The following is a 14,690-nucleotide window of genomic DNA, read 5'->3' as shown; positions in this document are numbered from 1 at the left end:
TTTTTGTGTTTCAGCTAAAAAGCGGTTTTTGGGGGCAACCACCCCACGCTCAAATGTCAAGATGAGGAGAAATTGAAGTGGGGATCTGACCCCGAAACTACGTAAATATGGCATAGGAAGAAACAGGGGCATAGGGTCTCTCTATACACCTGCCAAATTTCATGGAAATCGGAGGGGGACACAGGGGTCAGATCCCCACGTCAATTTGTTCTCATCTTAACATTTGAAGGGGGGGTTGCCCCCTAGAACAGTTTTTTAGCCGAAACAAAAAAAAACACGTATGTCTCCCTTTGAGCCCCTCTATACACCTGTCAAGTTTCATGTAAATCGGAGGGGGACACAGGGGTAAGATACCCACTTCAATTTGTTCTCATCTTAACATTTGGGGGGGGGGGGGTTGCCCCCTAGAACAGTTTTTTAGCCGAAACAAAAAAAAGTATTTCTTCCTTTGGGCCCCTCTATACACCTGCCAAGTTTCATGGAAATCGGAGGGAGACACAGGGGTCAGATCCCCACGTCAATTTGTCCTTATCTTAACATTTGAGTGGGGGTTGTCCCCTAGAACAGTTTTTTAGCCGAAACAAAAAAAAACACGTATTTCTTCCTTTGGGCCCCTCTATACACCTGCCAAGTTTCATGCAAATCGGAGGGGGACACTTAGATAACCTCACTTGTTAGTCTTACACTTTGTAATTATATAACACTGCATATATTATAATGTTTTATTTTAATTTTTAAAACTGTAACTGTAGAACAATTGTATATTTTTTGTATAACATTTCTATCTTGTTAAATGTGTTAAAGTTTTCATTCTGGAATGGAATGTCTCACATTTATTCTCACAATACATTCGAATGAATACATATTCGTTTCAATGGAATTTACAAAATCACCTCTGAAATTTTATGTTAAACAAGTAAGTTTATTTTTGTGCACGAGTGTGTTAGCCGATGAGTAGCAAATTATTTTAGGAACAACACTTGAAAAAAATCTTGTAGGACTAACAAATGAAAAATTTCTTTGTAATCGAAGATCATAATACCTTTTAAGGTGTGGTAATATTATAATTGGATTGAGATACGAAACTATCGGATCCGGATTTTCGGATCCAGATCCTGTATTTCGAACCTGGATCCGGAATTTTCGGATCCGGATCCAGATCCGGAACTTTTGGATCCGGATCCGGATCTGTTTGGCCATCCCTAGATCAGGGGCGGCGCCAGGAGTGTGCATAGGGGTGCATGTGCACCACTTAATTTTCTTCTGCACCCCATCAGCACTCCTTTTTCAAAAACCTGTTTTTAGCCGAAAATACTATTAACTCTTCAGAGAGAGAAAAGTTTGGAATAACCAAAGATAGTTTCTGGCAACCAAACATTTATTTAATTATAAACAGGCGACAAACAAATTATTATTCACCAGTAGTAATCGAGCACATGAGCTTATGCGTTCGGAAATGAATTGGACAAGCGTTCTATAATCCACATTTGTTATATTTTACCTGCAATACAAAGATGTACATTACCAGTAATCTCTCCCTGACTGAATGCACCGCTCCCATTTATCGGGAAGTTTCCTGATGGCCGCAGAGAACCACTCTCTTGGAGTAGAGTTGCACCACTCACGGACAACGGTCTGGAGTTCTTCATTAGATTGAAAGTGTCGACCACGCAATGCGTCCTTCATTTTGTCGAACAGTGCATAATCCGAGGGGGCTAAATCCGGTGAATACGCAGGATGTGGGAGCACCGTAAATCCCATTGTTGCCAATGCCTCTTGTGTTTGGCGGCTCGTATGCGGCTTCGCATTGTCATGCTGAAGAATCACCCCGAGAGCCCATTTTCCTTGCCCCTCTGCTGAATTCTGCGTCGCAGCTTTCGTAGAGTTTCACAGTAGCTGTCGCTATTTACAGTTTGGGTAGTGGGAAGCCAGTCCACCAGCAAAATTCCATCTTCATCCCAGAAAACTGTACCCATTTGCTTCTTGGAAGTGAGAGTCGGTCGAGGTTTTTTGGAGCGTGGACTTTCAGTGTGTTTCCATTCCTTGGAAACTCCATTTTTTTCTCTGGAGTTTCGAAGAGGAACCAAGATTCGTCGCCAGTCACCAGTCTTTCGAAAAAATGTTCTCTGTTTTGGTTGTAACGGCGCAACAATTCTCTGCACATGTCCACTCGCTGTTGTTTCTGCTGATCCGTCAGATCGCGAGGCACCCACTGAGCACAAATTTTCCTCATTTGCAGATCCTCATGAATGATTGCATGCAGAGTTGCTCGCCCAAAACCAGTTTCACGTTGCAGTTGTGCAATTGCTATAAGTCGATCTCCCATAATCAAGTTGGAAACACTTTGGATTGCTGCTGGGGTACACGTTGAGCTTGGGCGACCACTGCTGACACCTTTCTCCACACTTTCGTTTCCCCTTTTCAAATTTTGAACCCATTGAAACACTGTACTCCGTGAAGGCGCTGACCCACCACAAACGGCCACAAGTTGGCGATAAATTTCGGATGCCGAAACACCCTCTTTAAACAGGAAGCACGTAGTCCACCTCTGACCACGAGAATCACCTTCCATTTCGTAGCTTGTCCACGTATTCACTCACACCCGTTCACGTTATGAGTCAGCAATTCTCTGGTAGTGGCGCTAGCAGACGCATCTTGTGCATCTTGTGGTGGAATGTAGAACTATGTCCGACCGTTAAGCAAAACAAAGTTCGCTTGACAGATGTTATTTGCAACAATGCAGTGTTGCCAGTCCAATTTATTTCCGAACAACCCATATAGTTATAAGGAATTTGTTAAAAATTACCAACTTTAGAAAATGTTACTATTTTTTGTTTACAGTTACCAAATAGTGTCATTTAAGTTATGACTTATGAAAACCATGTCGTCACATTGAGTGTATCTTTAGTATGAAGATAGATCATTATTATTGTATACTAAAGATGCAAGCCCATGATACTGAAAGGGAGGGCATGTTTACTTCTTTGTACATGCTATGGTCAAGCACAAATGAATCAAGTCATTGGCATATTTTCATAGAAGCATACTAAAAGTTGATTAGTATTTGATGTAGTGGCTAAAGCACACATGTATGTTTCATTTTTCCTTTATTTTCAACATTGCACCCCCTAATTTAATTCCACACCCCCTAGATGGTTAATCCTGGCGCCGCCGCTGGGCAGGATGAGCCAACCTTGACAGAACCCCACTACCCTTACAATTTAGAAACAAGGGATTTTTTATGCTTTAGACTTTCCAGGTGTTTCTTGACCATATCCGTTGCTTCTCGTGCACATCCCCATGAAAGGGTAACTCCATTTCCGCCATGCCCGTAGTTGTGGATTACCTAGAACAAGAGTTAATCAGTTAATATCCATGAATTCACTGCCTTGCTATAAGAATTACATTATTAATATTAAGGTAGCCCTGGGTGCAAATGATGGTCAGGGGTTCTTCCTTCAATCACTGCGTGAAATGGAGGCAACGCATGGGTCCCATTCCCCCAGTTGAGAAAATTTTCATACCAGTCAAGAATGTCAAGAAAAAGTCAAGAAATTATGCTTGTGGTCAAGAATTTTTGCTATTTTACATTGATATATTCCTGTACTGTGATTTGATAAAATTGAATATTTGAAAATCTAAAATTGTATTGAGTTGTGGTTAAGATTTGCACACTTTGTTTCTTAAGAATTACATTCTTGTATGTGTGAAGTTTTGTAAAAATATTAAATGAAGTTATGTGGCCATTTCCCATCCAGGATGAAGTCTAAATCATTCATTTTTACATGCACTAATAACTATTATGATATATTCAGTATATTTTATATATTATTTTATTATGCATAATAATAATAATTAATTTTAATCAAATAAACTCTAAATCTTATGTTAAACTACAGCTTCAGTTTTCATCTTAACAGGCCTTGTGGTAAGGGTTTTTCATTGAATAAAAATATCTGTGTTCTTAATTTCCAACTATATCTAAGTATGGGGCTATTAAATAAATGTTAGGAAAAAGGTGAAGAAAAAGTCAAGAATTTTGGATTTGTTATTTTGGTAGACACCCTAATAAAGCATCCCCCAGGTACCACAACTTACATAAACACCCTCCTTATCTACGCCATTGTCTCCATGTTGATCCATACATGCCCCCTCTCCCCCCAAAAAAACTATCCCCAAATTCGACCAAGCATTCCCCAGCCAGGAACTCAAGCACAGGCTCTTCCAGGGTTGATTCTGCTCCTCAATACTTATCCACCACAATATCTGTAGTTCTGGCCTAGAAGTAGTGGCGCTAGTGTCGAACCAGGGATGAGGTTGTATTCGGGTATTTCCAAGGACACAGATATACTGGTGCTCCTGCAGTCACATATGAATTTCTGTTAAATTTTAAAACTTATGTCTCTTCAAGAATCGAGTATCGCCACATGCTTTCAAAGTTATCATTACGAAACTAGAGCATTCCCTGACATTCGCTACAAGACTCGGCGGCAAGCGGCCCGGCGTCAGCGCTTGTCTTTCCCAGTGAACGGGTCCGCGACAGTCGCACGCTACAGTCTGTTTTTTTTTTTTCGCTCTCCCTACCTTCGCTCTGTTTCCCTTTCTGTTGACGTTGCAGACTGACGCCAGTATAATCCTCCCTCGGAAGTTGTGTTGTGTCGTGTCGTGTCCGTGTGTTGAAGATTGTGGCTATATTAAACCTTGTAAAAAAGTTTAGAGTAACAGGGTCAGTTCTGAATAAAAGTGGAAAGAAAAATGGGGAAATCTAAAAAATAAAGTATACCAAGACAATCCGTACACCATCCGTGAGTTAAAAGAGAGTATTGTACGAGAAATCGGAAGAATTACAGTAGACGAATTTCCACGCGTAAATGTCAATTTCCTTCAGAGATGCCAGGAATGTGTTGCAGCAGAGGGACATCATTTTCAACACCTTCTGTAGTCAAGGTTAGTACACAATATGAAAACTATAATTTTAATAGCCGACTCTAGCGACTGTCGCGGACCCGTTCACCGGGAAAGACTAGCGCTGTTGCCAGGCCGCTTACCGCCGAGTCTCGTAGCGAATGTCAGGGAATGCTCTGTATATGCTGAGCTAGTGAAGCTACTAGCACATTTTCCAAATATTCGAATCACGAAATACCTTTGACAATGAGAAAGCGGTCTAAAAGGTATTTCTTTTAACAATCTACAGATATTAGTGTTCCGTTCAAATCTCCCTAATTTCAATTAATTACTGTGAACGAAGTACGATGAATTGTGAAATAACTGTAACACCAAATGAAAGGACAGATCTTCAAGTTTTGTCTTCATGACTAGAAGTTGTCGGTTTGCTCACTACGCAGCGCCACGGTCGCATAAATAAAAATGGCAACTATTCAACAACGCGCGGAGGCAGTGGTGTGATATGCTGAGACAAAATCTGTGATTGCAACGCAACGAAATTTCAGACGAGGGTACGGAGGAGTTGCACCTGTGCTAAGTCAATTAGGCTGTGGTTAGTAAGTTTCAAACAACCGGCAGTGTCCTAAAACAATCTGGTGGAGCTCGCCGTCGTGTGTCAGAAGAAAAGGTGGAAGAAAATCGAGCGGGGTTTCAGAGAAGCCCGAGTAAATCCATCCACCAGGCATCTAGGCAATTCAATGTGCCTCCAACAACAGTGCATCGAGTTCTGCACAAGCGGCTTCGGTTGTATCCGTATAGAGTGCAAATTGTGCAACAATTGAAGCCAGATGATAAGCCGCGTCGCAAAGAATTTGGTATGGAAATGCTGCAGCGTATCGACATGAATCCTCACTTCCTTGACAACGTCCTGTTTTTAGACGAAGCAACGTTTCACGTGTTGGGGATTGTCAACCGGCATAACGTACGGATCTGGGGATCTGAAAACCCATATGTGTACAGAGAACATGTCCGCGATAGCCCAAAATTGAATGTTTGGTGTGGTCTAATGAAGGACAGGATCATCGGTCCGTTTGTTTTCAATGAAGATACAGTAACAGGCCCTGTGTACTTGGACATGTTGGAGCAGTTTGTGTACTCCAAGTAGTTGCTCTACAACCGGACATCATCTTCCAACAAGATGGGGCTCCCCCACACTGGGGTCTGGATGTTCGGAGGTCCCTCAATTCGACATTTCCTAATCGCTGGATTGGACGCGATGGACCAATACGGTGGCCGCCACGTTCACCTGACCTCACTCCGCTGGACTTCTTCCTCTGGGGTTACGTCAAGGATCGTGTGTTTGCGACTCCAGTGAATAACATTTCAGAGTTACGAACCCGCATACGTGATACGATTGCAACAGTAACAGGGGACATGTTGGAGAGAACATGGCAAGAAGTTGAATACAGACTGGATATTGTTCGTGCTACCAATGGAGCACATGTGAAGGTGTATTAGTGTGTGGAAAATAAAATGGATGAGTTTTTCTTCAATTCTCTGAAATTTTAATGCTCTATCATTCATACTTTCTTTTCTACGATTAATTGAAATTAGGGAGATTTGAACGGAACACCCGGTATTACGCACGTACCAGTGGCGTGGAAACATATTTGATTTTGGAGGTACAAAGTTCAATCTCCACATACGATTTTCAAGTTGAAGGGTTTCGTACCATTGTCGTTTAAATTAGAACATTCCTTATACATTTTTGGCTCACCCAGCTTCAAATCAATGGGTACCTGGGGCAACCCTGGGCGGTAAAGGAGGTCGGAGCGTGGTGCTGATCACACCTCCAAAATGGCCGATATCGAGAATATGTGGGGCCCTACTACCAAATCCCTTAAATATGCCTTCAATTTATCGATTCATTAATAGATAACGGAAACAAAAATCTCATATTAACGCATCATGAATATGCTAATTTTAACTGAAAAAAAGAACAAGAAATATGAATTCCACAAACCTTGAATTCTTTACCGTTGACCAGTAGATTATCAGCTTCCAATCTCACCCTTGAACGTCCAGGACGGAGTCCTACCCAATTAGTTAAAACCTCAGCGTGCTGAGAAAAATGAAAATTGAAGGAATAATTTAATACCATTACACAACGCATTGTAAAAATTTGAGGGGAGAAAGGATTCGATCCTCAGTTCGGATTCCACTTTAAACTGTTCAAGTAGATCAAGTCTCGAACGCGCATTTTATTTTTCCAGTCAACTTGTGAATTCGGTTTCATTTCTTGCTATCTGATTGGCTGTTGGAAAGTTACGGTGCTGTGATTGTGAGAATATCTTGTTTGCGCTGTACGTTAGGTTAGGTTAGGTTAGGTTAGGTTAGATAAGGTAAGGTTAGATTAGATTAGAAAGCAGCAAATTTGCGCTAAAAATAGGAAATAAGACATTCTCACAATAACAGAACTGTAACTTTCCAACAGCCAATCAGAGAGCAAGAAATGAAACCGCATTCATAAGTTGACTGGAAAAAGAAAATTCTCGTCCCTAACAGCAAATCTCACTGTACATAAAGTGATCATAAAACGTTGACTTATGACATCGGGTTGGCAGCGGGGTCTTACAAATTACTGTTTATAACTTCTTAAACCCGCCTCCATGGCCGAATGTATTGAGTTGTAAAGTCACCGACAGACGTTCCAAGATCGAGTCCTGGCGTGAGCAGGCGTTTTTCTTTATCATTCTTTCCCATCGTCACGATTATCCTAAAGAAGCAGGAAAGTGACTCAAGATAAGAAAAAATCGGAACTCTATCGACGTCAAGTACTGGATTATAACAGTCCCTGAATCTACTCATCTTGAAGATACCTATTAATTACCTTAAGTCCAGGCAGCATTCTACAGCAATGCTCACGAATCATGGAAGCATCTGAAGAATAAGGGGCCGTTGTCCAGTCTCCTATTTGCGCCGTTCCTCCAATCGCCACTGATTCCTGACTGCAAAGAGCAGATTACTTCAGCTGACAAAAAGATGCAAGAAATACAGGGTGTTTCCGGGCTGATGATACAAACTTTCAGGTATGATGGAGAAGGGCACATGTATGAATTTGAGATAAGGAACCTTGGTCCGGAAACGACTTAGTCGAAAGTTATAAGCGAAAATCGGTGGATGAAGATGTAATACTTTTATTACCTGCACAAGTTTCACAAGCTGCTACATTGACAGCAGTTGTTCTGAGTAGCTTGACCCAGCTTCGCTGCAGGCATGACAAGACAGTCTTGTGAACGAGACACCTGTAGTAGACTGAAGAGGATCTTATGGCAAGAATTCTCGCTGAATGTGACATTGTTCGAACGACCCCGGGGTTGTTCCAACGGGTACACCAGGACTTTGTGGGACGATGATGTCATGTCTGCAGCGAAGCTGGGGGAAGCCACTCAGAACAACTGTTGTGAATGTAGCAGCTTGTGAAACTTGTGCAGGTAATAAAAGTATTACATCTTCATACACCCATTTTCGCTTACAACTTTCGACTAAGTCGTTTCCGGACAAGAGTTCCTTATCTCAAATTGATAAATATGCCCTTCTCCATCATCCCTGAGAGTTTGTATCATCAGCCCGGAAACAACCTGTATAATCTAGTTGAAGGCTAACATTTCTTTCACTTCAGGCACTACTTGAGGGTGCGAATAGTTTTTTACACTGTCGGGAAACATTTCCACTCCATCAAACACCCCTCCTTAGCCTGGAACGGTATTTCCGTTCCGAAAGTATCTCATGTTCCAATCCTGTCCCGCACACCCTTGATACTTTTAATAGCAACAAATTAATTTGAAACCACAATTTCTAGACTCCAGATTGTGATAGTTCTTGATTGACGTTGGTTTCTCATTCTTAAACAAAGTCAATAAACATTTTATTGTTCACTATTGTCACCGAAACACCGCAAAAAATCAAGTATAAGAAGCGCGCGACACTATATTGCCGGCAAATTTGGTCGAAAAACAAAATGATTTGCTTTGAATTGACGGTCGGTGAAACTCGGCTCTGAAAGGCAGATGCGAAATCCTTCGACCACCAACAATCTTGTCTTAAAAAATCCCCACACCAAAAATTTCTGGGGAGGAGAGTTTTCGTTATAAGAACGGAGATAAACAATTACTTTTAAGTTCAATTATACTTTACTAAGAAATAATCAAAAACACATTGAATGAACGAAGGATAATGTCTGTCTCTGTGTGTGTGAATGTTTCATGCTCTGTCTGTCTCTCTCTCTCTCTCTCTCTCTCTCTCTCTCTCTCTCTCTCAAGAGACCATTAACAGATCTAAATCAAAAACAAAATATGCACAATAAAAGTAAGAAACAATGCAAGACAAATATAAGCATGAAATCTAATTGATTTATACAAATTAATAAAAAAACAAAAATTAAACGAAAACTTAAACACAGTAAAATAATCTCGACTATTTTACAATTTATTGACATTCTAAACAAGTTGATGAAGGAATTAGTTTGCCACTTTATAAATTTTCTAATATACATAAAGTAACAATGAATTCCTTTTGATATATATATATTAATTTACTTTTATATGTAACAACATAAGAAATATGTATATCATAATAATAATTAATATGCGAATGTATATACTCTCTCTATATATTTTCTCTGTGTGTGATTCTTTTCCCGACAAGTCTTCAATGATTTGCCGTCCCCTGACGCCCATAGTTATTTACGTACAGTGGGATCCATGACTATTACCGTGTAATTGTCCATCACCATGTTCGTGCACTTTATTTGACCCAATCAGAGCTTCAAGAATTAAAAGAAAGCTCAAAACAAACTGTTGACAACTTCTGCACCAGCATACATAATAATCCATCGCTCAAAAACACACAGAACGTAAGAGAAAAATTAATGAAAATAGTCATGGACAATTTGCACGGTAATACTCATGGATCCCACTGTACATGTAGTTTGTTCTACCGTTTCTGTCTTGTACAGTAGGATACATGAGTATCACCGTGCAAATTGTCCATGACTATTTTCATTACTTTTTCTCTTACATCCTGTGTGTTTTAAAGCAATGTATTTTTATGTATACTGGTGCAGAAGTTGTCAACAGCTTGTTCGGAGTATTGTTTTAATTCTTGAAGCTCTTATGGGGTCAAATAAAGTGCACGATCATGGTGATGGACAATTTGCACGGCAATACTCATGGATCCCACTGTACGTCAGTGAAAGAAATCGGTCTAATGTGGCCATATCTTTAGTGCTCAAAGCTCTGTGATTCTGGGTGCAGGTGTTCCTTTGTGGTTCACTTATTTTCTATTTATTTATTTGTCGTGTTAATGTGCTGTTCTCAACTGGCACAAGCGGGGAGAGGGGGGAGGCATAACCGAGAATACATCAGAGGCTCTGGGCCTCCCCGATGGCGTAGTGGTAGCGTCGTCGCATTCGGATCCCGGGTTCGATACCCGGTGGAGTCACATGACACAGTGGTTGAGATCCCACTTAAATATACTGTACGTCCAGCCTTGCTGAGCATAAAATGGACTTAAGAGAACAATTCAAGCATCAGAGGCTCTGTTCAATTTTCTATTGATTGGATTATGTTATTTTACGTCGCCTTTCTGCCAATTTTGGTTAATCGCGACGTTGCAATGAGACGGATGAAGGGACATACACAGGCACATATGATGACACCATGCAATTCATACAGCGGGTTATATTGGCTGTAGGTCTGGGCAGCAAAGCCTCGGTCGTCTGCAAAAGGCAGTCCAAGGAGTACTACGTGTAAGTAGAGTTGATATTTGGGTACATTACGAAAGGGACATCCATTCAATCTTCGAGAACATTTCGATAGAAGTACAACAAACGGGAACCTTGTGTGATATTGTACCCCGTACTTTTAATTTGCACATACTTTTTGAAATGTGAAACCTGACATGAGCAAGGGTGTTCTGTGTGGGTGTCCTTTCATGAGTTCCATCAACCGTTGGTTCTTTTTACCCCTTCCATTCACCGTGACTAACAAGCCGAATGACTGGAGACAAAAGCACAGAACAAGCAAACAAGAGACGGTTTAGCGTTTAACCAATTAGTTGAAAACGGTGCGGCATTATCAAGGGGTCGGAAGTCATAATTCCGTGAAATCACCACGCAGTTTCAATGAGCTTAATATCGGAATGAGACGAGATATTCTACGACGCTGCTCGTTTCTTAATTTCTTCTTGAAGGATCGCGTTACGTTAATTTCATTCGCGCCGAGTTGTATTATATTTGCGTATGCAACAATGGGAAACACTGTTGACGGCCACCGTGGCTGAGTGCTCTGAGCATCACGCTAACAAGCCAGAGACCCCAGGTTTGAACCATGATCAGGCATGAATGTGTCATGATTCGGGAAAGGATTTCAAGGTGCAAATTATGGTCGGGAAAGGAAAAAAAATGTTTCTGAAAATGTTTTCAAGAAGGTGCTGAAGGTGCTGATAAAAAAGACTTTATTCCATACTGTCTTCATCATCATCATTCTTACTGGTGTAAGTAACGTCCCGTGGAACTTGGCTTTTCTTTTGAAGGGTGGTGCTACACTCAGAGAAATAAATGCATCATATCGATTGATGCACCAGAATGCATCGATTGTTGCACTAAAGTGTTTTTTGTAGCTTCTTCAAAGAATCAGATTCACATTTCATGCATTTTGGTGCATTTTTGTATGTCGTGAAAGAAACACCAAAGTGCACCATTTGATTCAAGTGAGGTTTTTTTTTTCAGTCGAGATGTACTTTAATGCATCAGTTGATGTTCCTTGATGCACCTTCCTGCATCTTCTTGGATGATGCACTTAAACGTTTCGTCTGAGCTACATGAAGCATCAAAACGCATCAGCTGATGCATTAAAGTGCATCTTGACTGAAAGAAATCCTCACTTGAATCAAATGATGCACTTTGGGGTTTCTTTCACGATATGCAAAAATGCACCACAATGCATCAAATGTGAATCTGATTCCTTGAAGAAGCTACAAAACACACTTTAGCGCATCAATCGATGCATTCTGGTACATCAATCTATATGACGCATTTAGTTCTCTGAGTGTAGGTAGGAGTGGAAAATTTTGTTGCTTTCGTTTTTGGGATATGCTTATTCCTGCTGCAACTGCAACAGCTGAGTTTCTAGGGTAGGGAAGAGGTTTTTGCTCCTGTTTACTTGGCTGGAGCTTGAAGTTTTGAGGCGTTGTCCTCGAAAGGGTTTAATTTGCCTCCTTAGAGCCTGAGCGTACCGGCAGTTCGTTGGGGGTGGGGGTTGTCTCCCTCGGCTGGTATGAAGGAAGTGAAGGATTTGGTTCTTCCAAAGAAAGTACAAGGAAATTTCAAGAAAGGTATATGAATTTACAATGGGTCTTTGGTTCCTAATTTATTTTGATTTTGCAATTCGGCGTATTTTGATGGGGGATTAATTAGCGCCCGCCTTCTGTATATAATGCGCGCGGACCGCATAGAGAACGGTGGTTCTGCCGAATAGGTTACGTTGAAGTTTTTGTTTTCTCTCGCGGGTTTTGCTACATTATCTTAAGAATTATTGGGTCTGCAATGATTATATTGTACTATTTCATAGCTCTCGTTCCGCTCTACAAAATGAGACTATAGGATTTTATATAGCTGCTCAAAAAGAGTGATTTTTTTTTCTGTCCAATATTTTTTAACAAAACATGAAAAAAGAGTAGGAAAAATGTGCTGAAACAAAAAAGAGGGGGTAAAAAGTGGATAAAAAAGGTAATATAACGAAAAGATGCAACAGAGTGTGTTCACTTTACTTAATACATATCTCAAACGATCGTTATGAAAGCAGCTATATTTTTGGAAAGGTGCTGCCTGCACCTTAAAATCCGTTCCCCAGCCATGATACTTGTCCCATCAGGAATTTAATATATTTGCCTTGGCCTGACCGTCACGTTCACTTGGGTGTCCGGTGACTTTTGGCTACATAGTGTACATAACATGGGATTAATTCCTAAAGAAAGGTATGATGATAGTTCCAAACTCTGATTTAGCATAATTTCGTTCTTGGTATTCGCTGTTTCATTTCCGTCGTCTTCTACCTCTGCTTCTTATCTTAATTCTCTTCTTTTCCTCTTCCTTTCAATCTCTGGATGACCGTCTTCATGACACAAGACATAGTGCACTAAACATCACGTAAACAACCGCCCACTACCAAAGACAAAAATGGCGGCGGCAGAACGATGATCCAGCATCGTTTTCTTTCTTTGCAGAACTTCATCTCCTTCTTCACAATCTTGTACCAGAGATTCATCTCTTCCATTCTGTTTTCGTTTGGTCGTCTCAACATTTAGCGCCCTAATGAAAATCTCTTTTGTATGTATGTATTTTAATGTTATCTTCTACTTATTACTACCAGTAATATTGATAATAAATAATATGCAACAATCTACTCTCCCATTAAAAAAATACATTTCCTTCCAAATATATGCATTTCCTTTTTATATTTGAATCCAGAAATTGAAGTCACTATAAGCCCCCTGCCCCCCCCCCCCCCAAAGAAAAAATCAGAAAACTGTTCGGATTGAATGGAAATATTGCCGGCCAAACCTTCTTCACTTTAATTCGTTTTGTTTCTCGAGGGCCTCTTCGATTCCGTAGTGGTAAAGAAAGACCCCCAGAGTTCGATACCCCCAACGGCATATAGTTGTTCGGGTCTCACTTTAAATTATAGGTCCAGCGCCGATTTGCCTACCAGTGCATAAAGCGGACTTAAACTTCTAACTTAGTTTTCCGCAGTGTAATATTTCCAGAATTGAGAAAAAATGTCAACGAAACAGTCAAGGGTACGCCCAGTTACGTTGTTTAGAAACAGGCAGGGAGAAGAATTAATGCAAAATAGATAAATTTCTGCGAAATTCTTAAAATGTGCCGAAAACTAAAACATTTTATGGGGCACGTTTAATTTTAAAATTATATTTGTTAAATAGTTTATAAAAACTCTCTTAATAATAATATAGCTACATGGTGTATTAATGAAAACTAAAACTAAAGTGGACATTAGTGCCGAAGTCGTAAAATTCATGATTATCCTTTTCAAGATATAATTGTAGCATTAGAACCTTAGGCATATTCAACACCCTACATATGATAACACATAACAAAGATTTTTCTTTATTTGCTTATAATTACAGACGGATTTGAATCTCAATTTGGAATGCTTCTTCATCTATCTACCTCAGAAATAACAATAGCACTGCAACGGAATCCGTGCAATTATATGTTCATAAGCCACTTTCACTCGACAAGCAGAAATTCCTGCGGCAGAAACATGACAACCTTCTCCAGCACCCTGTCTTGACCTTATAGAACTCCATCTCCTTCTCAAGGATTCTAAAATCCAACTTCAGCTCTTCAATCAGATTCTTTTTCGTTTCCTTAATTGACAGGCAATGACTTTTCATGAACCGCACAGCATGTTCGTGGTCGAGTCGCTTGGGTTGTTCAAAATAATATTTGAGTCTGTTTTCGGAAGCCATCTGTTCGTCCGAAAGCTTTCGTTTAAGGCTTGCTTCCAAATCCTGGATCTTTTTGTCAAATCTAGATAGCGCACTTGTAGAAAACAGCTTTTTCTGCAGTGAGGACTTCTGGGAGTCCACGAACTGACTAATTTCTTCCTCAGCACGCTTCCATTCACTGTTATAAACTATGGATATGGGACTATCTTCGCTCTTTTCAGCTTCTTTGTCGCCGTTTGCCTTTCTCTTCTTCTGGTTTTCGGTATGGACAACTA

The 14,690-nt window shown here is 40.4% G+C and overlaps 1 protein-coding gene across 1 annotated transcript in view; it reads right to left on the bottom strand.

Annotated features, from left to right (window-relative positions):
- Positions 1-802: 802 nt before the first annotated feature.
- LOC146002388 (D-aspartate oxidase-like) overlaps positions 803-14,690 on the bottom strand; it is a 25,618-nt gene continuing 11,730 nt past the window's right edge. Inside the window, exons 6-8 of the mRNA XM_083140138.1 lie at positions 7,775-7,892; positions 6,908-7,006; positions 803-3,346 (exon numbers count right to left, since the gene is read on the bottom strand). Of these exons, the coding sequence (XP_082996264.1) occupies positions 3,215-3,346; positions 6,908-7,006; positions 7,775-7,892 (349 nt within the window). The 3' untranslated portion in view covers positions 803-3,214. The remainder of the gene's footprint in view (positions 3,347-6,907; positions 7,007-7,774; positions 7,893-14,690) is intronic.

The sequence above is a fragment of the Lepisma saccharinum genome, chromosome 18, assembly GCF_977018435.1.
Source record: "Lepisma saccharinum chromosome 18, izLepSacc3.1, whole genome shotgun sequence".
In the NCBI taxonomy this organism is placed as follows: Eukaryota; Metazoa; Arthropoda; class Insecta; order Zygentoma; family Lepismatidae; genus Lepisma; species Lepisma saccharinum.
Note: the sequence above shows the minus strand (reverse complement) of the source record. Positions and strands in the feature narration are given on the sequence as shown.